Raw genomic sequence first — 26,784 nt, forward strand, 5'->3', positions numbered from 1 at the left:
GTCCATATTTATATAATTTCCATCTGCCACGTCGCCTACAATTAAAAAAAGCATAGACTACTGTGGAACTGTAATTCACATTTTCACATTATTCACATTTGAGTGCAGGTTTAGGCCACCTTTACACGAGAACGGTTGCCAGAGAAAACGGTAAAGTCCTGTTGCGTTCTCATTTTTTTACGACTCCTTACACAAAAACGCACACTGAAAACTCTATAATGTGCATGCCAAGTCGCTAGGTGGCGGTTGCAGATGCAGATGATTAACTAATCAACTAATCAAATGATTCCCAAGCACGGCTGCAGCTCACCGCTCCTTGGCTGCGGCTCACCGCTCCTTGGCTGCAGCTCACCGCTCCTTGGCTGCGGCTCACCGCTCCAAGAGATGGGTCAAATGCGAAGAACAAATTTCATTGCGGTAACGTGTGTGACAAAACGTATGACTTTGATTTTGACTTTGATTATATTTTATATACATTACATAAACGCAAGGCTTTTTGTTTACATCATGGTTTTTCATTCACTATCGCTAGTCTACATTTGTATTTGTAGGATGAGCGGCGCTTTGTAGGCGAGGAAGGAGCGCTTGCTCATTCTAGGAACTCCAAATATCGCCTACGGCTCTGCATCAATGTAATAAACATAAGTGTTGTGACTTGTGAGCCGACGTGAGCCATGATGTCACAAGTTTTGCGGATTCACCGTTTCGCCTGTTTACATGGAGACGGGAGGAAGGTGTTTTCACTTTGATGCATTTTCACCTCCCGAAAACACCGTTCTCGTCTAAACAAGGGACCCCGGCAAACGATACTTTATTTTGCCGTTTTCTCTGAACACCGTTCTCGTGTAAAAGGGGCCTTTGTTTCCATGGTTGTGATCCAGTGGGACGCCTGGTGACGACACCGTCACTGCTTTACCTGACAGTCTGTCACAGCTCGTCGATGGCACTGATGGTGTGTGGCCGTTTCGGCCAGCAAGCAGTCAATCAGATGCCTGAAGTGTGTGTGTGTGTGTGTGTGTGTGTGTGTGTGTGTGTGTGTGTGTGTGTGTGTGTGCGTGTGTGTGCGTGTGTGTGTGTGTGTGTGTGTGTGTGTGTGTGTGTGTGTGTGTGTGTGTGTGTGTGTGTGTGTGTGTGTGTGTGTGTGTGTGTGTGTGTTTATTTTTAATTTTCTTCCAGTGTGCAAGTGTCCTTGTGCGGGGATGTGTGACTGTGTGACTTTGACAACCCCCACAGTGTTGTCACATGCTGCATGGGTGCTTGTGTCACTACTGAATGAAAGCCATAACTCGGAGGAAATTTACAGCTCTGTCATTTCTTTTGAGAGTATACTGCCCCTTGCTGGTAGTTGAAGGCACAAAGTGAGACCATCAATAAATGTTCCCTGTGGAAGAATGCCACTGCTAGCTGCAACCATAGCTCATGGTGGTTTGAAGCATTGACCCATTATACACATTTTGTTCTTACATGATATTGGGGAGAGGGGGGTGGGGAGCAAAATGTTCGCCGTAACAAAACGGTCAATTGGTCAGGTAAACAACGCCAATCCTTTGAAAATAGGATTTGTATCATCTCAAATCAAACAATTTACAGAGATTGTTCAATGATTCATGATCATCATTCAAAACACTACAGTACACTACACTTCATCTATGAAATAACAGTCCAGATAACAGGACAGGAATAACAGGCAGATGTAAAAGATACAAAGATGCACAGCTACACAGTGTATTTGTAGCTGTTGTAGCTTTTGCAGCAGCTACAAATGCCGGATGCATCTTCATGTCGCTGGCTTCCATTGACAATGAATGGTAGACTGTAGCTTTACATCTGCCCATGTGAACGCTGCATCAGAAATGTGATCATGTCACCATTAGCAGTATAAACATTATTTTATGTATTCTCCTTCACCACCGTCATCACATCATGTGCACTGAATGGAGTCCCTCATCTGTTTTCATTGCAGGAGTTATACCGAGAGACATGTACGGTAGACAGTCCTCTGCTTCCCCCTAGCTGTGGATCATTGCCATTGATCATTTAAAAGGACATTCACTCCAAGGAATAGGTATAGATTTGATTGACAGGCTTACTGGCAAATATTTTACTGATCTTGCAAAGGAAACAATGTAGTGTAAAATACTTGGACACTCTTTTTTGTGACCTTGAGTAGGAGTTCTACATTTGAATTGTTGCTGGTGTGAACTATAGCAGGGCCTCCTGTACCGCCTGTTGCTTTGCATACCTGGATGTTTCAACTGATCTACACTTGATGATATGGAGTACAGAATGGCTGGCTACATTACAGTAATGTGCCTAGCTTATCATATCAGAAAGTGTTTATATGGCCTGGGCCGTGGCTCAGCGGTCCAGGCACCTTGGCCGGCAGCCAGAGTCTGGCAGTGTGCCTTTACTGCATGTCACCCCCCCATCTCTCAACCCCATTTCCTGTCACCTTTCTGTTCCTCTATAAAAAATATAACATAAAGGCGAAAGCTGCAAAAAAAAAAGTGTTTATATGATTGTAATCTGCGTGTTTTACTTTACACTGGATATAAGGAATCGTTTGCTACATTCGAAATCTCACTGGAAAAGATTTTAGTTTACTCTTTCAGAACATTTTGCTCCTTTATCTCATCTTTCTCAACCCCCTCTCTCCCTCCCTCATCTCTCTCTCTCTCTCTCTCTCTCTCTCTCTCTCTCCCTTTCTGTCATCCTCCATTCCATATCTTCTCTGCATTTCCCACCCCCCTCCTCTCACACACACACTCCTTCATATATAGGTACATGTATGTAGCTTTATCGGGCACATCACTGTCACTCTCCTACCTGCTCTCTTCCTCTTTCTCTTCCTCCTCCTTCTGCATTGTTCCTTTGGGTGTGTGTGTGTGTGTGTGCATGAGGGTGCGTGCGTGTCGGCAGCAACATAGCGGCTACGATGAGTTTTCCTGGGAACTCTGATGGTCTTTCTCTGGAGAGGATTGCCCACTACCGCAACGCTTGCTCCAACGGCTCACCCTACGCGACCCACAAGCCCATTGACATCAAGCCTCGTGGCAGGAGATGGTAAACATTAGCTCTGGGACGGGTGGAGGTGTCCGAGGGTGGCGAGGGAGAGGGAGGAGGTGGTAGGACAAGTGGGTCCAATGAAAGGGGATGCTGCGCTGTCTTTTCATTTTGTATTTTTGACTTTTTTCTTTCTTGCTCTAGGATCTTTCGGTGTCTGATATGTTTATTGTCTTACTTCACGTTGTGCTGTTCATCACCTGCGTTTCTGTAGAAAACCAGTGGTTCTCTTGAGAGGAAAGTTTAACCCTTGCCTGGTGGGACGAAAGGGGCTTATAGATGAGGGCTATTGAGTGAAATGAAACCATGCTTGTATCTGCCATTGATTGTTGATCAAAGCGCTCCTCATCTCATCGTGTGAGTGTGTGTGTGTGTGACTGTGTGTGTGTGGTCTCTTATCAGAACATTTGTCAGCCTGAACTGATAAATAGCTCCACCTGGGCAACGCAGCAAAGTGTGTTCACATCAGAGCGTTATGTAAATGGTCGTTGCTCGGTACTGGCTGTGTTGTGATAGCTTTGTGGAAAACCTTAGTTCTGCTGTTTATCATGTTGCGGATGTTATTTGTTAGTTATAGCATATTGTCTGATGGGTGAATGTAGAGAGAGAGAGAAAGAGAGAGAGAGAGAGAGAGAGAGAGAGAGAGAGAGAGAGAGAGAGAGAGAGAGAGAGAGTGTGCGTGTGCGCGCGCCCTTAAGTTCCATTAAGACCACAGTAAACCATAGATAACCAAATTCTAGTCAGCCATCAAAAACATCAGCATCTGCACGTAAATCAATGTTCAGGAAGATGGGGTTGTTCACTTGCCAATTTGATGTTATTGTTAGTGTCTAAGTAAGCTAATAGTCGATGCACTCTCCTGCCATTAGAGCTAATTCTACAGGTTTTTAGGCCTTATTAAGCCCATTTTCACTCTACCTTTCCCCGGCTGCACTCAAAGACCCTAGCAGTGTACGTGTGTGTGTGTGTGTGTGTGTGTGTGTGTGTGTGTGTGTGCGAAAGCAAGCGTCTATCTGAGTAACAGTTAATGTGTCTGTGCATGTGATATGCGGTACCATTTCACAGAAGGACAGGTTAATAGTTGTTCTAGGACTAGGATGGAGTCGCATCTTGTCGATACTGTGGTCCAGCCATCTGTGCTTACTACCCTTTTTTTTTTAAAATATATATATCATTTTTATCCCACGATTTTGCAACCCTTTTTTTCACCCAGTGTCAATTATCTAATGTAATCCTGGGCGCTGCACTCCCTCTGCCAACCTGGGGGGGGCAGTGGACTGACCTCATGCTTCCTTCTATGCATGAGGAGTCCAAGCTGCTTCTTTTCACCTGACAGGGGGGAGTTTCCCCGGCCGGACGTAGCACGTGGAAGGAACACGTTACTCCGACCAGTTCTTTTCCCCTCCATCAGGCGCCCCGGCTGGCCAGGGGGAGGTAGTTTAGATATCAGGATTACTGCATGTTTTTGTGAGGGTACCTACCTTAGGGGACACAGGGAGAACATGCAATCTCCACACAGAAAGGCCCTTTCGCCAACCCCGCCACGGGTGGGCACTGGGAGAGAGCATGCCCCCAGCGCCCACAGAGTCCCCAGCGGGAATCGAACCCAGGACCTTCTAGCTGTGAGGCGACAGCACTACCGACTGTGCCACCGTGCCCCCCGTGCTTACTACCTTAACTTCAGTTTGTTCTATTTACTCTGTGTGCATCTTCACCATATACTGTACCTTGTTTTTTTCCTAAACAGATATTATAATCTCACCACCAGGTGGCCCCTTTGCCTCTCGCAGATTAAATAGACATTCTTTGTTCCAGGATAATCTCTAGGTTTATTAGATTTGACCCTTGCTGATAGGTACATGGGCAAATCGCAGGTATAGTGGACAGCTGTGTTTATATTTTGTGGAAGGTGAAGAATCTACTTGCCACTGTCTAGTGTCTAGGATGGAGTCAGAGGCTGTTGCCTCTACCATCTTTTTTATTATTATTATTATTATTATTATTATTATTATTATTATTATTATATTTTAACATGAATCATAATGGTGGTAGGCGTACTTGGTACTTATCCAAAGTAATCCAAAGTAATCCAAACGTAACTAGTTTACCCATTCAGTTGAACTCATTCCAAATAATCCATACAAACCAGGTCTACGTCTGTGTTAGCCTGGCATGGCCAGACTAATATCACTGTGTAGATTATTAGTCTGGAACTTCAGTGCGGAACATTTATTTCCATGTTGCGGTTACAAACAGAACACAAAAATAATCTCACTTTGAATAGTGGACTTTGATTGGTCACCCACAACTCTGAGGTGAGCGAAATGTAATAACTGAGGAGGGCCAGACCAATCTCACCAGGGATTGTTTTTTTCCTGTCGTCTGGTATCCAGGCTACGTCTGTGTGGCTCAGGGTAAACCCACCAGCACTCTTCCTATATATACGCTATATACTATAAAAATAGCAGATGTTCAAGTTCACATTGTGAACTTGCAGATCAGATATTCTGTTTACAAAGTATATACACTATCATCATATACAGTATCAGAGAGAGCTAGCATGAAATCAGCCACATGACAAGGCTGATCGTAAACATCTCTTTTTCATTCTGTTTGATTGAAACCAACAATAGGCTACCGACCGAATTATTGACCAAATGCACGCCTACAGTACTACATTGGTGGGTTTCTTTATGTGCAAGATTTCCCTGATTGTGTGCATGTGTGTTTCTATTCACGCAAACATTTAATATGCTCTAGTCTAGACTAGTCTAGTAACTATGCACAATATATGTAATAAACAACATTCAGATATTCCCAAGATAACTTTTGTAGGTTGTAATGTACAGTAGGTCATGTAATGCTCTTTTTGAAATGAGGTGACTGCCAGCGCTTTGTGAGGGGTGTGTGTGTGTGTGTGTGTGTGTGTGTGTGTGTGTGTGTGTGTGTGTGTGTGTGTGTGTGTTATAGGAGTGTCAGTGTACGCAGGTGCCGGGGCATGCTTGCGTAGGTGTGTGTATACATTTACAGTATGACGCGCAGCCCGCTCTTCCCTGAGGCCCAGTTCATACTCCGTAGTATGACGGTATCACTTGCTGAAAATGTTGTAAATAAATTAATCATTCAATTCAATACCAATTATGGTCTTACTCCTTTGTTCTCTGAAAAAAAAATACATGTAATTTGCTCTCTAGTAGGAAGCAGATGACTGTGATATTATCTGCATAGTATTTGGACCCATTGTTCCTCCATAAGAGCTGGATGGAAGTATTATCCCCAGAGTGATGACGAGGCCCCCCTTTTCCTCTCTGTCGCTCCCTCTTCCTTTCCCTCTCCTCTTTGGAACAAAAGGACACATCCTGCGACTGACATCATGCTGTTGTCACTGTTTACCACCCGGCTTGCTTGCGTTGAGTATTGATGACACTGAAACATGCCTGCAGCAGCTGTGAGTGGGTGGGGAGAGCGTACAGTGTATTGTGTTGTGTATATCACGTGAATGCGTGTGTTTCTACACTCTTTTGTGTGCATTATTGTGGTACGATCCATTTTACTCAACACACTCGACACAAACTTGAAAATAAAATGAAAAGGCCTGGTGTACTGTTGTATACCAGGATTGTCTTAGGTTCGATGTTCTGTCATACCCCCCTCCCGCCCCTCTCCAACCCAATTCGGCATGTTCCACGGTTACATATTCCATGTTGCTACTATCTTGTATTCTTAATTCTTATTTATTTTATTTTATTTATTTGATACAATACTGCTTGTTTCCATTGTGGTCCATTGCAGCTGTGTGTGGCCATGTAGTCTTGGGGATACAGGGAGTAGAGGAGGGGACTTTAGAATCCTGTGTTGAGGGTGTTAAGGAAGCTACAGTACATGCTTGAAAATAGTCCATCCGACGTCCGAACCTTTTTCAGCTGGCCTGTCTGAAAAACGTTTGGATGGAGCATATACACTACTAGGCCCCTTTAGAGCTCATCTGCTTGTCATTCCGTTGGTCTGACAGAAAGTCCAGGATCCAGCTGCACAGGCTAGAGTTGAGTCCTAGCCTCAACTCCAGACTTGGCACCAAGTTCATGAACCAAGTTCATGAACTTGGTGCCAAGTCTGGAGCAGACTATGGTGTTGAAGTTACGCTGAGCTACAGTCTATGAACAGCATTTTTACAAAGGAATTCTTGGGTGAGGGCAGTGGGGAGTGTTGTGGAACTTGTGGCTAGCATCATCTGTGGATCCTGTGCTGCTGGTAAACTAATTGGTGGGGGTCAAGGGTGGGTGGTAACCTGCTATTGATTATCTCCATGACATACTTGCCTTCCCAAGGCATTTACTCAGTATGGGGGTGAGGGGGGCTAAGGGATGGCAGTCATTTAAATCAGTTACCTTGCTTTTTTCACAATTTCTTCACCATTGGTTTGTGTTGGTTGTCCTGTTTAATTGATATGCCATCTAGCCTAACAAATATAACTGTCTGTTTGGGTATATTGTATTTCTACTGTCTGTCACTTAAAGGTTGTTGGCCCTGAACCCTGCAGGGATATGATGTCATGGGTGTTCAACTGACATTTGTAAGATAAAAAGTTGACCAGTGGTAGATAAAAGTTTATATAAGTGCTGTGTGCACAGACATCGTGCTTTAATTGCTCTTGAGCTTGGCAATGGTAGTGATGATACTTTGTTTTTCACTCTTACCCTTCGCCCCGATGGCATCATCTTAAACACGTAAACCCTCTATTCTTAACCAGTAAGACGCCTGAGGGCGAGAAGCGTGCAGCACTGGCCATATATGGAGCGTGTCTTGAGTGTACAGGGTGTGATGAGGTCAGATCAAGATATGGAGATCTAAGGGAGGCAGCGGGGGCAGTGTCTTTGGCATGGGATCAACTTTGACCAAGAAATGCACAATGAAATAAGGGTTCATGGCCATATATAGCGTGTCTTGGAGACGTGACTAGACGTGATATCACAATTCGTGACCATATATGGGGACATTCCCGTATATGGGATTGTGAGTGACAGATTGAGTGAGTTAGATGTCGTGACAAAAATGCAAGGTTTAAAACGGACCGGAGTTGCACTGTACTTGGTGTGCTCTTTTTTGAGTGGTGTAAACCACTCCTACAACTGGCTTTTGTGTGCAGAAAAAATGAGCATGGTTGCTATGTTCAAAATAATTTCTGACGTAATTAAATCACACCCGGGTGAACTGGATGACCGTAGCAACCATGCTCATTTTTTCTGCACAAAAAAAGCCAGTTGTGAAATCACATCCGGGTGTGATTTCATTACGTCAGATCAGAGCTGATCAGGCTATATAATACCTTACCTTATTTCATTACGTCAGACATTACGTCAGACCACAGCTGATCATGCTATATAAAACCTTACACCACTCAGTTCACACGGGTGTGATTTTTTAATGTAGGCCTACACCGATCTACAGCTCACAAGGCATTGCAGCTATTATTGTCGAATGTTCTCCCCAGAACAAGTGGTTAAGACAAGAGAGCCATTCTGTTCCCTGCTGTTGCAAGGTGCTCTATGAACTGGGTCTGTTTGTTGCAAGGTGCTCTATGAACTGGGTCTGTTTGTTGCAAGGTGCTCTATGAACTGGGTCTGTTTGTTGCAAGGTGCTCTATGAACTGGGTCTGTTTGTTGCAAGGTGCTCTATGAACTGGGTCTGTTACGCAGCCTAACACACACACACACTCACAATCACACTCACACTCATCCTCTGCCCTCCGCTCCGCTCCACTCTCATTTCCCATTCCTTCTCCCTCTTTTCCTTCCACTAGTTTCAACATTCCTCATCTGTCACTCATCTGATTTGAGTGTTAGTTGTTTTGCTTGTTGCGTGGGAACTCACACATGTCATGGTATTCATAACTCATGTTCCTTCCACACCTCTGTTAGAGAGAGAGAGAGAGAGAGAGAGAGTGTGTGTGTGTGTGTGTGTGTGTGTGTGTGTGTGTGTGTGTGTGTGTGTGTGTGTGTGTGTGTGTGTGTGCGTGTGCGTGTGTGTGTGTGCACGCACGTACACACGCATACACGTGCATGTGTGCTGCTGCTGTGTGGACTAGCAATCACATGACAATACTCCATGGTGTCTTACAGACTCTCTCCACCTCACTGGCATACTTGTGCAGCTGGTGTTAGGTTACCGTGGAGGCCAAGTGATTGACATTTGAGAATATTGTTAGGATTAGTAGGGGATACAAGTCCCGCCCTTTTGAAGGACTTACTACAATCAAAACAACCCCGCCCACTCTAGACGGGGGGGGTGAGAGAGAGAGAGAGAGAGAGAGAGAGAGAGAGAGAGAGAGAGAGAGAGAGAGAGAGAGAGAGCGAGAGACAGACAGACAGACAGACAGACAGACAGACAGACAGACAGACAGACAGACAGACAGACAGACAGACAGACAGTGAGTAATGGGGCCCATGTGTTTAATTCAAATACAGGGAAACAGAGAAAAAGACCGAAAGAGAAGAGAAGGAGGTGGTGCAAAGAGAGGGGAGGAGGGAGGAGATCTTATTGTAACCAGCCAGCCAGGAAGAGATAGAAAGACTGGAAAAGAGAGAGAGAGAGAGAGAGAGAGAGAGAGAGAGAGAGAGGGGCAAGTAAACAGCACGTCGAGGAAGAGCGCTGGTCTGAGAGGAGTGCACTTGAGAGGAGAGGTAAAGGAGGTCAGAGAATCATCCTACAGTAGCCGTTGAGAAGAGAGGCACAGTAAGTTGCACAAACGGAGGCAGGGATATTGATCAGTACCAGCTCCGCTGTCATTCTCTGCCCAGTCAGCCGGACTGACCGGCTGGACTGGAACTATTGGGAGCGGTGGCTCCAAAGCCCCGACGGGGGGACTCTTCTTCTCACATTGGGAGACTTAGTGGTCGTACGTCTACGTGCAGGTGCGGTCACAGCCGGACCAGGCGGATCAGAGGGGGGGGTGTGTGTGGCTGTGCACGTGGAAGCAGTGGCCACACAATGAGCATTATCCTAAAGCCACGGTCACGTTCTACCAGCTCTCTGCGGAACGCAGAGGGAGGAATATGGTAAATCGACTATCCAAAAGTCCTTCCTCATCACTTATTGTGTGTCTTCATTCAAATCCACAGTGTTGATTTAACTCTTGATTGATAAGCTGGACCTGTAAGTGTGGATTTGACTGTGCATGTATGCATTTTTCCCTTCCTTTAGAATACTACTATGAGCATTTGCCCTTTTCCTTAATGTTATTTTTTTTACCTTTCTGTCTAAATGTCAAGCCTCTGTCTCTTGTCGCCTGTTTGTCTTGAAGCTGTCATCTGCACTGCCTCACTCTCATACTGTACTTGTCCAACTCTCTTTTCATGACTTCACTGTATCAGTTGTACCCTGTAGATACTGTACATAAGTCCAGAGAGTCTAATTTAATTCTCTTTCTTACTTTTTCTCAGTTTTTAGAAATCTCATGTCAAGACAAGTCCTGTACTCCGTAGATTACGGTTATCTCTAGTCCCCTTTCTCAGGCGTTTGTGGTGTTTTATCAGACGAGCACACACAGTGTAACAACAACTGGTCATTTGCTGTTTGCTGCCGTGACACCCTTACAGCTCCCACATTAGTGTCATAGAACAGTATTATGTCCTTTACAACCAGCGTCTGTGGAGGAATGCGCTTTGCCACCACCAGCGAGTGTATCCTAGCTTATCCGTGGGATGGAGAATGCATCGCCCGGGGCACATTATCACCCTGCCCTCCCCCCACCCCCTCTGCTCCTGCCTCAACTCGTCCTTGGCTGTCAGCACTCATTGCCTGCTCTAAGAAACTGGAGCTGTCTCGTTGCTTTAACGCTGGAAGTTTATTTTTGTAGGTTTCCTCTGCGGTACTGTTCTCTCAGACTGTGGCGTCACAGAGCGAGAGAGAACAGCCCTGATTACACGGTTTGCTCGTCATAGTGGGGGGTAGAGGCACGGCAGGACTATCCCTGAGGGGTCCCTCTCTTACAACGTGTTGAGAACCCCTGTGGGACCTCCCTGCAGGTTACACCGTGTTCTTACACTGTCAGTTCATTATCCTTCCCTCCTACCTCTCCAGCATGAAATTAAGAGTGTGAAAAGAAATAATAGTCTTTAATTAGGTCTTTTGAGGGTAGTGCTTATGTTATGCTCCGTCGTACGATTGTGTCCTGCACCAAAGATAGCCGATCTATTCTACAAGCTCACAACTCGTCGCATCTGCAACCTGTTGTTAGCTTGTAGATGTAGCTATTTTCAGTATGTGACAACTGACAACTGTCGTACGACAAAGTATAAATATGGCTTATATGTTCGTTCAACTGAATGGCACTCTTGGATTTGGAACACCATGAGAGCTACGCACAGTAGTGACGCTGTTGCTCCTCTAAACCAGGGTTTCTAAAAGTGGGTGCCATGGCGCAAGTCCAGCGGTGCAAATACTTTGATATTGTTTGGAATTCATCAATATCACTTCAGTTTAAAACACATAAACCGTCTAGACTTAATAAAACACACCCGAGTTGCATCCATCTGCACCAACTCTCTTCACCAATAATAGCTGATCTACAAGCTCACAACGCGTCACGTGTTGGGCCGCGTTGTGAGCTTGTAGATCGGCTTTTTTGGTGAGTGTTAACCCCAGAATAGTGATGCTAGGGTTCAAGTGGTTAAACGTATTCAAGTTATTTTCAGTCTGTCCTATAATGGATTCTCTAAGTTTTCCTTAGGGGAAAGATTTGCATATTTACATACCGTAATATGACATAAGATTCCAAAACTTAACAGTGTAATTCAGAGGTGCCGTGGATGAAAAAGTTATTTTCCTTGAGTCAAAAAGGTTTGAGAACCAGTCTAGTCGAAACTATCGAGGTGAGAGTTGCTACGCGGAATGTCACGTTTAATGCTGAGAAGATGATAGAAAAATTTATTTTAACAAAACATCCTGCCTCTGTTTATCACTCTAGTAAAATGTATTTTACATCTTAGAATGCCTACAAACAATATAGCAACATACAGTTATATGTGCGTTTAAGTATGTACATACGGTACACATGCAAATGTTTTCATGTTGTTTTTGTCTCAATTTGTTTTATACCCTTTGCGGACTGTTGCAGATTTACATTGTATACAGTGTGGCCTATTTGGTGTGCTAGCATTACATAGGTTTTGGTTTCTAAGACGTGTTATTTTTCTGTGAGAAATAAGTTGGGCAGAATAATGTTTCCCCTCCTGGCTGGGGGAGGTCATTTTACATCTCCCTCTGTCTTAGCACAGTAAAGAAAGAGACAACAGTAAAGTGTCTACATGCGTACGGGTTTGCACGTGGGTGATATTTTTGGAATTTTGGGAGGGAGAGGTCACCTATAATGACATTCCCTAAATAGGGAAGCCAGCTTGAAAGCGGGTAAACCCTCCGAATTGTGTAGTAGGGAGAGAGCTATGGAACAGGCCGGGGGGAGGAGATGTTTGTGAGAAATTGCACCGATCCATCGCACATTTGCCTTCCTTTGACAGTATAGATGTGATGACACGCGATGGTGAGATGTAGTGCAGCTTACAGAAGTAGGGAACGGACGGGGTGAGGCGTCTGCTTTTTGTCAGACAGGTCATCACCAGGCAAGTTCTCTGAAAGTTGCAGGCTATCTAACCTTACGCTTAACAGTAAAAATCCATAGTGTGTGTGTGTGTGTGTGTGTGTGTGTGTGTGTGTGTGTGTGTGTGTGTGTGTGTGTGTGTGTGTGTGTGTGTGTGTGTGTGTGTGTGTGTGTGTGTGTGTGTGTGTGTGTGTGTGTGTGTGTGTGTGTGTGTGTATGTGTGTGTGTGTGTGTATGTGCGCGTGCGGCCGTGCACGTGTGCGTGCGTGTATGCGTGCGCGCGCGCGAAAGACTGGCAATTTGCTTATTTTTGTGTCCCACGTGAACTTATGTGACATGGATATATTGCCATGGACACCTTTTCTATGTCTCTCAAGCTTGACTGAGTTTTCTTTGAGCCTCAGTTCCAGAAGGCACTGAGGCAGAATCCTGACAATGATAAAGGATTTCACATTGCTCATACCTGACTTGTCAGTGACTTTCACGTCGCAGAGAGAGAGAGGTGGTGGTGGAGTATGGATGGCGGTGAAGCAGTGAGCAGACCAGTGTGAGATTCCCTACAGTGTTTGCTTGGATTTGAATTGAATTGAATTTTGGGTCGTGATTGGGAAGATTTTTTGATGTGATGCATTGGAAATGTAACTCATCACTGCCATAAAAATGTGTTGCCTTTCAAAATCGCCAGCCATAATTTAAGAAGACATACATTTTCAGATGTTTTAAAAACATACAGTACATTAATCCTTGACGCAAACAATTTAAAGACATGGTGCCAAAAACAATCACGATCTTATGCTGAACTTATTGTGTTCCTCCAGACCTAGCTTGGAATAGCTCTGGTGTGTTGTGTGTGCTTCCATTGATTCCAGCTTGGCATGAGGACCCGGGCTGCCTCTGTTTAAGCCGGGTATACTGCCTTCTACCGTATGACAGTCATCTACAGTATATCTGCTAATGTGACACTGCTGTCACTATATGTCATGATCCACAAACTGCCTGCCTTGTTTGACCACATCAACCCTAGCATCCGAATTTAGGCCATACATGAAACATGAAAATGTAAAAACATTCAATTAAATTGAAATGTTTCATGAATAGCAGATCTATAAAAGCTCGTAACGCAGCTATTTTGATTCAGAACGTTTCTGGACTTGAGCAGTTAAACAGTCATCTCGACTGAGAACACATACTTATTTCTGTACTAGAAATGGCCTGGAGCATCTCTTCTCAGATTCAATATTAGTTTTGGAGAGCACTTTGTCACAGCCATCCAATTACAGCGAGGCATGGAAAACACAAATGTCATTCCGATTTGCTCTGGTTTTATCGGAGCAGCTGATGTCTATGTGAAAGTGGCTAGTGGCTACACATAATACGCAAACTTCAAAAACTGGACTGCTAAGTTACAGGGACATCACACTGTCCCATGACCTGTTTGTCATTAAACTTGCTCTGCTTTGCTGTCATACCAGTTTGTCACCATTTGTTCCATTCTGTCTACAGTAGACTAACAGGAAAATGGGAAGAGAAAGATGGGGAGTGACACGCAGCAAAGGTCATCGGGATCAGGATTCGAACAGCATTAGCAGTCTAGCATTAGCAGCCCGGGAGCAGTCTCTCCCGGGCCAGTATTTCTTCTGTTATGGGTTGTTTGGTCTTGAGATCATGGCAAGGTTATCCCCCCCCCCCCCCCCCCCCCCCCACACCCCCCACACACACACACACACACACGCATGCACGTGTGCGCACACAGCACACACATTCATATTCATTTAGGTTCTCACACTTCACAGTCAAGGTTAAATAGACTAGTACACACACACACACAGTGTCTCCTTGTCCTGTCCCCTCTGAAAGCTCCCCTCTGTCGTCAGAGCTTTCTAAAATAAATCCAGTGTCGTGTCAACTTCCCTCTGTCTGTCTCAACACCTGTCTGTTCTCATCCTCTTTACATAGTGCACCTATAGTCACTACACCTCTCCCTTTTTGTCTTTCAGTGGGTAATAAATGTCTCTTCCTTCCATATCTGTCCCTATGGTATACCTCATGTCTGTCCCTATGGTAGACCTCATGTCTGTCCCTATGGTATACCTCATGTCTGTCCCTATGGTAGACCTCATGTCTGTCCCTATGGTAGACCTCATATCTGTCCCTATGGTAGACCTCATGTCTGTATCTATGGTAGACCTCATGTCTGTCCCTATGGTAGACCTCATGTCTGTATCTATGGTAGACCTCATGTCTGTATCTATGGTAGACCTTGTCTGTATCTATGGTAGACCTCATATATGTTCATGTGGTAGACCTCATGTCTGTCCCTATGGTAGACCTCATACCTGTCCCTATGGTAGACCTCATATCTGTCCCTATGGTAGACCTAATGTCTGTATCTATGGTAGACCTCATGTCTGTATCTATGGTAGACCTCATATATGTTCATGTGGTAGACCTCATGTCTGTCCCTATGGTAGACCTCATATCTGTCCCTATGGTAGACCTCATGTCTGTCCCTATGGTAGACCTCATACCTGTCCCTATGGTAGACCTCATATCTGTCCCTATGGTAGACCTCATGTCTGTCCCTATGGTAGACCTCATGTCTGAATCTATGGTAGACCTCATGTCTGTATCTATGGTAGACCTCATGTCTGTATCTATGGTAGACCTCATATCTGTCCCTATGGTAGACCTCATGTCTGTCCCTATGGTAGACCTCATACCTGTCCCTATGGTAGACCTCATATCTGTCCCTATGGTAGACCTCATGTCTGAATCTATGGTAGACCTCATGTCTGTATCTATGGTAGACCTCATGTCTGTATCTATGGTAGACCTCATATCTGTCCCTATGGTAGACCTCATGTCTGTCCCTATGGTAGACCTCATATCTGTCCCTATGGTAGACCTCATATCTGTCCCTATGGTAGACCTCATGTCTGAATCTATGGTAGACCTCATGTCTGTATCTATGGTAGACCTCATGTCTGTCCCTATGGTAGACCTCATATCTGAATCTATGGTAGACCTCATGTCTGTATCTATGGTAGACCTCATATCTGTCCCTATGGTAGACCTCATGTCTGAATCTATGGTAGACCTCATGTCTGTATCTATGGTAGACCTCATGTCTGTATCTATGGTAGACCTCATGTCTGTATCTATGGTAGACCTCATGTCTGTATCTATGGTAGACCTCATGTCTTTCCCTATGGTAGACCTCATGTCTGTCCCTATGGTAGACCTCATACCTGTCCCTATGGTAGACCTCATATCTGTCCCTATGGTAGACCTCATGTCTGTATCTATGGTAGACCTCATGTCTGTCCCTATGGTAGACCTCATGTCTGTCCCTATGGTAGACCTCATGTCTGTCCCTATGGTAGACCTCATGTCTGTATCTATGGTAGACCTCATGTCTGTCCCTATGGTAGACCTCATACCTGTCCCTATGGTAGACCTCATATCTGTCCCTATGGTAGACCTCATATCTGTCCCTATGGTAGACCTCATGTCTGTATCTATGGTAGACCTCATGTCTGTCCCTTTGGTAGACCTCATGTCTGTCCCTATGGTAGACCTCATGTCTGTCCCTATGGTAGACCTCATGTCTGTATCTATGGTAGACCTCATGTCTGTATCTATGGTAGACCTCATGTCTGTATCTATGGTAGACCTCATATCTGTCCCTATGGTAGACCTCATGTCTGTCCCTATGGTAGACCTCATGTCTGTATCTATGGTAGACCTCATGTCTGTCCCTATGGTAGACCTCATGTCTGTCCCTATGGTAGACCTCATGTCTGTCCCTATGGTAGACCTCATGTCTGTATCTATGGTAGACCTCATATCTGTCCCTATGGTAGACCTCATGTCTGTATCTATGGTAGACCTCATGTCTGTATCTATGGTAGACCTCATGTCTGTATCTATGTAGACCTCATATATGTTCATGTGGTAGACCTCATGTCTGTCCCTATGGTAGACCTCATATCTGTCCCTATGGTAGACCTCATGTCTGTCCCTATGGTAGACCTCATGTCTGTCCCTATGGTAGACCTCATGTCTGTCCCTATGGTAGACCTCATATCTGTCCCTATGGTAGACCTCATATCTGTCCCTATGGTAGACCTCATGTCTGAATCTATGGTAGACCTCATGTCTGTATCTATGGTAGACCTCATGTCTGTATCTATGGTAGACCTCATGTCTGTATCTATGGTAGACCTCATGTCTGTATCTATGGTAGACCTCATGTCTGTATCTATGGTAGACATCATGTTTGTATCTATGGTAGACCTCATGTCTGTCCCTATGGTAGACCTCATGTCTGTCCCTATGGTAGACCTCATGTCTGTCCCTATGGTAGACCTCATATCTGTCCCTATGGTAGACCTCATGTCTGTCTCTATGGTAGACCTCATGTCTGTATCTATGGTAGACCTCATATCTGTCCCTATGGTAGACCTCATGTCTGTATCTATGGTAGACCTCATGTCTGTATCTATGGTAGACCTCATGTCTGTATCTATGGTAGACCTCATGTCTGTATCTATGGTAGACCTCATGTCTGTATCTATGGTAGACCTCATGTCTGTATCTATGGTAGACCTCATGTCTGTATCTATGGTAGACCTCATGTCTGTCCCTATGGTAGACCTCATGTCTGTATCTATGGTAGACCTCATGTCTGTATCTATGGTAGACCTCATGTCTGTATCTATGGTAGACCTCATGTCTGTATATATGGTAGACCTCATGTCTGTATCTATGGTAGACCTCATGTCTGTCCCTATGGTAGACCTCATGTCTGTCCCTATGGTAGACCTCATGTCTGTATCTATGGTAGACCTCATGTCTGTATCTATGGTAGACCTCATGGCTGTATCTATGGTAGACCTCATGTCTGTATCTATGGTAGACCTCATATCTGTCCCTATGGTAGACTTCATGTCTGTATCTATGGTAGACCTCATGTCTGTATCTATGGTAGACCTCATGTCTGTCCCTATGGTAGACCTCATGTCTGTATCTATGGTAGACCTCATGTCTGTATCTATGGTAGACCTCATGTTTGTATCTATGGTAGACCTCATATCTGTTCATGTGGTAGACCTCACGTCTGCTCATGTGGTAGCTAGACCTCATGTCTGCACGTTGCTGTGTTAAAACCTGTCTTAGTGGAAAAAACTATTTAAGGCCCTATTTGTAAATAATTTGAGAAGCAGCTGGTATTTTGGGAAGAAAAAAAATGATAAATCCGGCCACATTGTTTAAACCATGGCTCAGCAGTCTTCAGCAGTGCTGTGTTTACTGAAGACTGTGTTGAGGTCTGCCCTCTCCTTGCCAAACGTCTCCACAGATCTCACTGGGTTTTTGTAATTGCTGAAATGACCCCATGCTGAGAATAAATGAGTCATTGATCTATCTAGGCTATTGTGCGTGCGTGCGTGCGTGCGTGCGTGCGTGCGCGCCCTGATTTGTAACCCAGAGATGTCCTACAACTTAAAGTCACAGGAAACTGTTAATATAACTCTGAGAGTGTACAGTAATACTAATAAATCAGTTTTTCCCCTGGTGACCCATAATTCCAAAATGATTGTTCTAAAACGTATTCAGGAAGCTCTGCCCTTGTGGGACTTAGCATGGATTTAATGTAAACACACCAACCCTAATGTCCCTATTCTGGGGGAGAACATTCAGCGAAAATAGCCAATCTATCAGCCTGTAGATTAGCTATTTAAAAAGATTTAAATAAGAGATTTTGTGTGGAAGGAACACATGAGTGGGTCTAGTCTTCCAGTCAGTGAAGTACTGTATAGTTTTAAGTGGTTAATTTTGAACTTCATTTCCAAACGCTCACCGTGTGGAGGCTAATCTACCAAATGGAAGATTCCATTCTTCCAAAGATAATATAAACTGTACGCTTAAGCAACTTTGACTCATGACTTTAGTCAATATTGTTTTAATTCAGTGCAGATTACTGTGACTCTGAAATGGATGAGAGGTCATTTTAATATCTTAAAAATGCCATATGCTGTACAGTATATCCCCTGCCTTCTATTTTTTTATTTTTTATTGTAATCCAGACAGCTGGAAAAGAAAGACAGTTTTTCAAACTCTGTGCGACCTGGGCCGGGAGGACAGTGGGAGACTTATAGCTGACTTCACATGAATTCTCTGTTCACACAACGATGTTGAGCAGATGAGAGTTCTGGAGGACCTTCAAAGAGCTTCCCGTCACCTGTCCCAATGCTCGCCAAACAAATTCTTTCTTTCTCGCCAATTGGGCCATGTCTGTGGATGACTCCCTTATTGTGGGTTTGGTCTCTTTTCGTCTCACTCTACGTTTGTGTCTACTGTATGTCGTTCACCACACCTCCCCTGTGACTCCACCTGTCATACTGTAGATGTATGTTTTTACGGCATACCTAAAAAGAAGGTAGGATGTCCGCACACCGTCTCTTGAGCTCCCAATACGTTTATTTAGATCACGAGAAGAATCAACGTTCCGGGTCTGAAGACCGGAAGGGTCGAAATGTTCATTCTTCTCATGATCTAAATCGGGGGTCGCGAGACATGGCCAAAGCATTTTCGGGGGTCCCCAGCCAAAAACGTTGAGAACCCCTGATCTAAATAAACATATTGGGAGCTCAAGAGATGGTGTGCAGATATCCTACCCTCTTTCTGTATGTTTTTGTTCAGCACACATCAACTTTTTCTGAGATGTGCGTGCTTCCCTTTTGGATTTTACCGTTTACGGCATACCTACCCCGATATTTCACACATGTTTTATACTTTTGTATTTGTTTAAACTCTACATTGCATATTATAGTGGCATACTGGCATAGTAATGAGGGAGGTGACGTTTGAGATCACTCCCGCTGGGGCTTACTCATGAAAGGCCAGTGTCAAGAATGCATTCAGTCAGACAAAAGCATGTGAAACCATGGCTAGCTGTGTGTGAATACAAGGATGATCATATGGTTGAGGGTGTGTTGGTGTGTTCATGGATATCTGATCTATGTGTGGTTATGTGTATGTGTGTGAGTTACATGTCAGGGAATGAGGTTGTGACGTCAGAGAACGTGTGGTAATGAGTCACCTGCTTAACATGTTATGTTTATTTCTCATTTGTATCTCTCACTCACACATAACACACACGTAGAGTAGCGTATGCGCTTATAGCACAGAACAGGTGGAGAATAGAGACCAGAGTAGCTATACTACTTGAACTAAGCGCTTATGAGTGGTGCCGTGTGTGGGTGTTATTTCATCCACAGTGGATGTGGTGAAGAACAGGTGAATAAAATGTTTTATCTGTTATACTTGATGGGACATGAAGAGAAACGTGGCTTAAGTTGGAAAGAAACCTTTAATTGATACCACCTCTTTTACAACGTTTGTGTGCAGTCGAGGCAGGAACAAAACATGTAGCCTAGTAAATACAGCAGATTGAACAGGCTTCGTTAACCTCGGAGAAAGAGGGTGAGGATTGGTGAGGGAAAAGTGGAAGTGTGTGTGTGTGTGTGTGTGTGTGTGTGTGTGTGTGTGTGTGTGTGTGTGTGTGTGTGTGTGTCTGTGTCTGTGTCTGTGTGTGTGTGTGTGTGTGTGTGTGTGTGTCTGTGTCTGTGTCTGTGTGTGCCTGCGTGTGTGTGTGTGTGTGCGTGTGTGTGTGTGCGTGCGTGTGCGTGTGCGTGTGTGTGCGTGTGTGTGTGTGTGTGTGTGTGTGTGTGTGTGTGTGTGTGTGCATGTGTTGAATGAAGGACACAGAAGTAGTGCGAGATAGGACAATATGTTTTCCCTTCACTCAGTCATTAGGCAAAGGGCCAAGCTATCCCATTCCTTGACAAAGGTCAGGCCCATTCACCCATGCCCGTCTGGAAGATCATGAAGCGATAGCCCAACATTTGCCCGCTTATTTGTTGTGGAAAATATGCCTGGTATATCCTGTGTGTGTTAAGACTGCGGAAAAACAGTCCAATACTAGGGTTCCAAAATTTAAAGAATTTGGTTTCTGGAGCATTTGTGTAAATTCTGCTACCTTTTGTATACTGTATATACAGTACTGTCTTTTTAATTATACTGTATACTGTAGATTAATTTTCATTAGATCTCCCATGCAATTTTGAGTAATGTTTCCCTGTAGAAACTGTGCTTATAAGTGAAATATTCCAGTTGAATTCCAACCTATTCGGTTTTATCATTGCTTATAGCTTGATTGAGTGATACTAACTAGGGGTTTGGTCATATGGGGGATTTTGTCCAGTTTTGATCGTATCACGTACCTTATAGTACAGTATGTACTATAGAATGCTGTTCATACTTCTTACAGTACTGTCCAATGCTGTTCATACTACTTACAGTATGTACTAGGGATGCACCGATATGAAAATGATTGGCTGATACCGATGTTTAAAATAAAAATGTAGCCGATACTGATACCGATATATGTTTATTTAATTTTTTATTTTTTTGTGCCAGGGAAACAAATAAGAGTAATATAGTAATAGAGTGGCGACACTAGCTTTGACTCCCATTGTAACAATGGAATGCGGAAGTGCTCATTCTATCTCAATGGGATAGTTCCAGCCATATACCGTAATAGGAGCAATGTTTGGAACTATAGCCCATAGGCACCTGCTTTGCGGTGAGATCAAAACGTGTCGCTACACTCCTACTCTACACTCTGCAGTACATGTACTGTACTATAGGATGCTGTGTGCATACTATAGGATGCTGTGTGCATACTATAGGATGCTGTGTGCATACTATAGGATGCTGTGTGCATACTATAGGATGCTGTGTGCATACTATAGGATGCTGTGTGCATACTATAGGATGCTGTGTGCATACTATAGGATTCTGTGTGCATACTATAGGATGCTGTGTGCATACTATAGGATGCTGTGTGCATACTATAGGATGCTGTGTGCATACTATAGGATGCTGTGTGCATACTATAGGATTCTGTGTGCATACTATAGGATGCTGTGTGCATACTATAGGATGCTGTGTGCATACTATAGGATTCTGTGTGCATACTATAGGATGCTGTGTGCATACTATAGGATGCTGTGTGCATACTATAGGATGCTGTGTGCATACTATAGGATGCTGTGTGCATACTATAGGATGCTGTGTGCATACTATAGGATGCTGTGTGCATACTATAGGATGCTGTGTGCATACTATAGGATGCTGTGTGCATACTATAGAACATGCATTGCAGAGTGTACTGTAGAATGCTGTTCATACTACTTACAGATGTGCTGTATCAAAATGACAAAGCACAAAAACTGTTATTGTAAGTACATTGTTTAAAAAAAACAATTGTTCTAACTAAGTAGTCCACACCACAACAATTACGACAACATCAGTATGGATACTGACACAATTAACCTTATACAGTAGTTATAATTATGTTGGGTGTAGATGGGCCCCAGCGCTGTTATCTTTTCTTTTTTTTCTCGACATGGATATACTGTAGATGGCAGCTGTGAATGTAGCAAACTTGTCCTGTAGAAACCCAGCTGGAGGGAGAAGACTGCACCGGTGTATAGTTTCACTGGTTTCACAAGTATACTGTGTGTGTGTGTGTGTGTGTGTGTGTGTGTGTGTGTGTGTGTGTGTGTGTGTGTGTGTGTGTGTGTGTGTGTGTGTGTGTGTGTGTGTGTGTGTGTGTGTGTGTGCGCGCACGCGTGAGAGAGAAAGACTGGTTAGAGGGAAAGAGACCCCATCCATAATAGATGGTTGTGTGTGTGATATGGCCCTTGGGGGAAAAAAAGCCAGCATAATCACTTCTTCCGGTTAGAATCTCACAAAAGACAAACAAGACACTGCAATCAGTAAACACACTCAGCAAAATTAGGTGCAAGACATTTACAATAGCCAGATCTTGAAGCTCACAGTTGAACTTGTGAGCTAGTAGATCTGCATTTTTTGCCGAACCTTTGCCGCTACTACGGTCGGTGTGTTTGAGTACGGGGTCACGCATTGCAGTGAAAGACTGTGCAGCAAAGACTACAAAACTTGCAGCTCCCCCCACTCCAATTATCCAGCCATGCTGGAGTTCTGTTAAGTTCATGGAGTACACAGTTGCCCCCACCCATCCCCTATCCAGCCTTGGGTCGCACGCACGCACGCACGCACGCACGCACGCACGCACGCACGCACGCACGCACGCACGCACGCACGCACGCACGCACGCACGCACGCACGCACGCACGCACGCACACACAGAGAGAGAGAGACACACACACAGAGAGAGAGAGACACACACGCACAGACACACACATGCAGATTACTAAGGTGTCTCGTACCAGCTCAATCAAAGATGTGATAGGATTATTCCCTGGGGCTGTTCCCTTGGTGAGAAGGATGATGACGAAGGACACATCATCCCCAGTTCACCTCACAAAATGCGTCAAATTCAAGGGACCCCCACCAACCCACCCAATTCAGTAATCAGTACACAATGCTCTCTCCTCTGCCCACCCAACCCCCAGGCCCCCACAGCCATCCCCTGCCCATCACCATATACCAGGCGGGATTATGGGATTGTTTGGTAAAGCCATGGTGAAGAGGCAGACATCCCCAACGGAGGGTGTTTGTTAGTCAACACCTGGGGAGGATCACCTGGGTGACACTAAGGAGCTCACGGTCACGAGGGCTGTTTGTTGACAGAGAGGGCATTCCCAGTGGCCCATGCAGTGCTTCAGTATGGGCGTGCGTTTGTGTGATCATGACAAACCCGGTGCCCTGTCCGTTCTGTCCATTGAGGTGGAATGTGACAAGACGGATGAGTATTGTTGGCCGTTGAGGTTTGTTGATTGTTTCAACGTGGATAACACATGGTAGTACGTGACTCGCTACATGACATTTATGTCATGACTAGGATAAACATGATGTTACAATCTTATAGCCTAAAGTCCAATACGTAGACCAGACATTGTAGCCTTACACGGACAGACTGGAAACAAAACATCGGAATTTACATTGCAGCAGCGCTCATATTTATTTCTATGAATAATTATAATAAAGCCAAACCAGCTGATCAGCCAGTGTATCATGTGATTTGTATTAAAGCAGCATGATTGTGGAACCAGATCTGTTTTGCAAGCTGCACACGTACTGCACATCGTTGCTGTCTGGCAGAAACCTCTTATCTCCATATTTGAACGTTTTTACTTTTTATGTTTGTTTGTTTTTCTGTAAATTCATAATAGTGTTACACAAAGGTAGCAAAAATATCTGATCTACAAGCTCCCAAATCATTGCCATTTGACCTCATCTGTGGTCATCACATTGCATGATTGAATTTTGTATTATTATATTCTTTAATCTATAACCATTCCAGTATTACCAGTAAAACGCTTTAGGGCGACAGCAGACTAACATATGGAATGAATTCTGTACTGGCCATATATGGAGTGTGTCTTGAGTGTACAGAGTTTGATGAAGTCAGATCAACATATGGAATGTCAGAATAGGTCAGCTCCATATATGGAGATCTAAGGGTGGCAGCGGGGGCAGTGTCTTGAGTGTACAGGGTTTGATGAGGGCCCAAGTAGGGCTGGGCCTTAATTTTTGGGCCTGTTGAGAACTCTAGTTTGCGCCGGCTGCCCTAATAACTTTGGGGCAGGCCCGTCTAGAGTTTAAATGGACAGGTATCAGTCAAAAGGGAGACATCGAAGAGGAAGGATGGATGGGGAAGGACCAACATGGAATGTCAGAACAGGTCAGCTCCATATGGTCAGCTCCATATACAGTATGGAGATCTAAGAGATGACATCAGGGACTAACTAACTAAAACGACTGGGTTTCAGAGGCTACTAACTAACTAACTGACTGACGGGAAATGTACGTTTTCATAGTAAATGCGACCTGCGGTTGCAATTATTATTAACATCAACTTATTATTGCGTTGCCGCCAGATGAAATCTCTGCCTACTGATAGGCAGATGTGAGGTCTTTTGAATCATAATGCAAGGTACTGGTAGTTGCTTGAACAGCAAAAATGCTCTCTAACAAACACGGGTCACTGCGTCGATATGAAGGCCCACCGTAAAGACAGTGGATTCAATATGGCCCACCGTAAAGACGGTGGATTCAATATGGCCCACCGTAAAGACGGTGGATTCGTCCTGCACTGCAGTTTCTTTTAACTATTATTAGTTTCAGCAACGGAAGCTCTGAGATTGTGCTCATTCTCTAGTTGAGCGAAACATATAGACTGTCTTGTGAGTCCACTATGAATTGTTAATGTTCCTGTTTTGAAGGGATAATGAGATCATGCAATATTCTGTATTCATGCATTCATTCCCACTTCTAATGTTTCTCTAAAGCTGTGTTTATACTACAGCCTATGGCTCTGGTGTGTCTGATGTTTCGAGATCAGCAGAGCTTGCATCTGTTGACCTCGGACCTGTGATAGCCAGAGGTTGTAACATCAACATTTTTGAGGGAGATAAGTGTTTGGTGTAAAGATCCTTCTTTCATAGCAGCTGTTGACCCAGCCCATGGATGTCTGTGTTGTGTCATGTCCAGCTGTGCTACAGCTGGACATGTGTCTCTTAGCTAGCAAATCTGACCTCTCAGAAGCTCTTACTTACTACTTCTCTCTCTCTGTTCCTCTCTTGTAAGAAATATATAAAATTGAGTTGTGAGATGCACTGAGATTCTATCTAGATGCTCGCTTTCTGGTGTGGTTCTAATAGGAACTTCTATTAAAGCCTGCCTTTATTTTGTTTTTATTTTTTAGAACTTAGTTCTGACTTCTGAGTAACGCTGAAGATTTCTTTAAGACTGTTTACTATGAAATCTCATTTTGTTTTCTCCCTCTCTTTCTCCCTCTGTTGTCTGCTATCTCTCTTTCTCTCTAAATACAGTTTTGATGTGGACAATGGCACGTCATCGGGGCGCAGCCCGCTGGACCCCATGGCCAGCCCAGGATCCGGCCTCATCCTGCAGGCCAACTTTGTCCACAGCCAACGGAGAGAGTCCTTCCTCTACCGTTCTGACAGCGACTATGACCTCTCGCCCAAGTCCATGTCCCGAAATTCCTCCATAGCCAGTGACATGTGAGTGGATGACACAGTGCGCTTTAAAGTGACCTCCAGCCATAGTCCATATTTACACGGCGGCCATCTTGCCATTAAGTTAATGCAATGCCAACCCATTGCAAAATGCCAACATGGCCACTGTGTGAATATGGTCTACTACTAGGTCCGCTTCTTTTCCCCCTCTACACCTACATTATACTGTATCTGCACAGAAAATATCCGATCTACAAGCTCACAACGTGTCACAACACAATCAGCTATCTTCGATGAATGTTTGCCCCAGAATAGGGACTCTAGCGTACATGTGGTTAATTCCATCCCGGATGAAGAATAGCTTAGAGGTTGACTGTCATTTTCAAGCTGAACTTCAGTTTGTTTTCTATCCTACTCAGTATCGTTTCGTCTCTCCTCAGCTCAGTATCAGTGTCCATTTTCAGTATTTCTGTGATTTTGTCTCGTATTTTATTTCTCTCCCTTCTTCCTTGTTCTTGGTACTGATACCTGCCCAAACAGCATCTACAGAAGCCACTTAATATTGATGTCAGTAAAAAAAAAATATGGCAGGACCATTCAGGGTCTATTTCTATAATTAGATTAGTGAGTGGATGATAGCGTGATGCACATGATCTCCTACAGCCAGAACATTTAGCCATACATCTCACTGGCCTCTGTGGTCATAACTGGCAGACTGCATGACTGACAACTGATTGTGAGGTGTCACAGTGTGAGGGGACTCTAATTTTAGTTGTGTCCCTCAGCATAAACAAGGTCATTCACAACATACCCACAACCACATGTCCATTTTTGGATTGAGTCAGGCTTCGGTCATTGCTCCATAGTCACTTTTGTCCATAAAACTCATAAAGCCTGTGCAAGGTGTTTGTGCAGCGCATGTCATGTAGTTGGGCCTGAGCCTTCTGAGATTCATACATGTGTTGGGGTTTTAAAGACTGATTCATACATGTGTTGGGGTTTTAAAGACTGATTCATACTTTGTCATACGAAGGTTGTCCCGTGCCGAAAATGACCGATCTGCAAACTCACAATACAGTCTATTTTTGGCAC

At 44.3% G+C, this 26,784-nt stretch overlaps 1 protein-coding gene across 1 annotated transcript in view; it reads left to right on the forward strand.

Annotated features, from left to right (window-relative positions):
* The window catches only part of pde4d (phosphodiesterase 4D, cAMP-specific), a gene marked incomplete at its 3' end in the record, with an annotated part of 302,156 nt that overhangs the window by 246,106 nt on the left and 29,266 nt on the right, over positions 1-26,784 (forward strand). The window contains exon 4 of the mRNA XM_079515189.1: positions 25,546-25,737. Within this exon, the coding sequence (XP_079371315.1) occupies positions 25,546-25,737 (192 nt within the window). The remainder of the gene's footprint in view (positions 1-25,545; positions 25,738-26,784) is intronic.

Source organism: Electrona antarctica (genome assembly GCF_951216825.1).
Source record: "Electrona antarctica genome assembly, chromosome: 12".
NCBI lineage: Eukaryota > Metazoa > Chordata > Actinopteri > Myctophiformes > Myctophidae > Electrona > Electrona antarctica.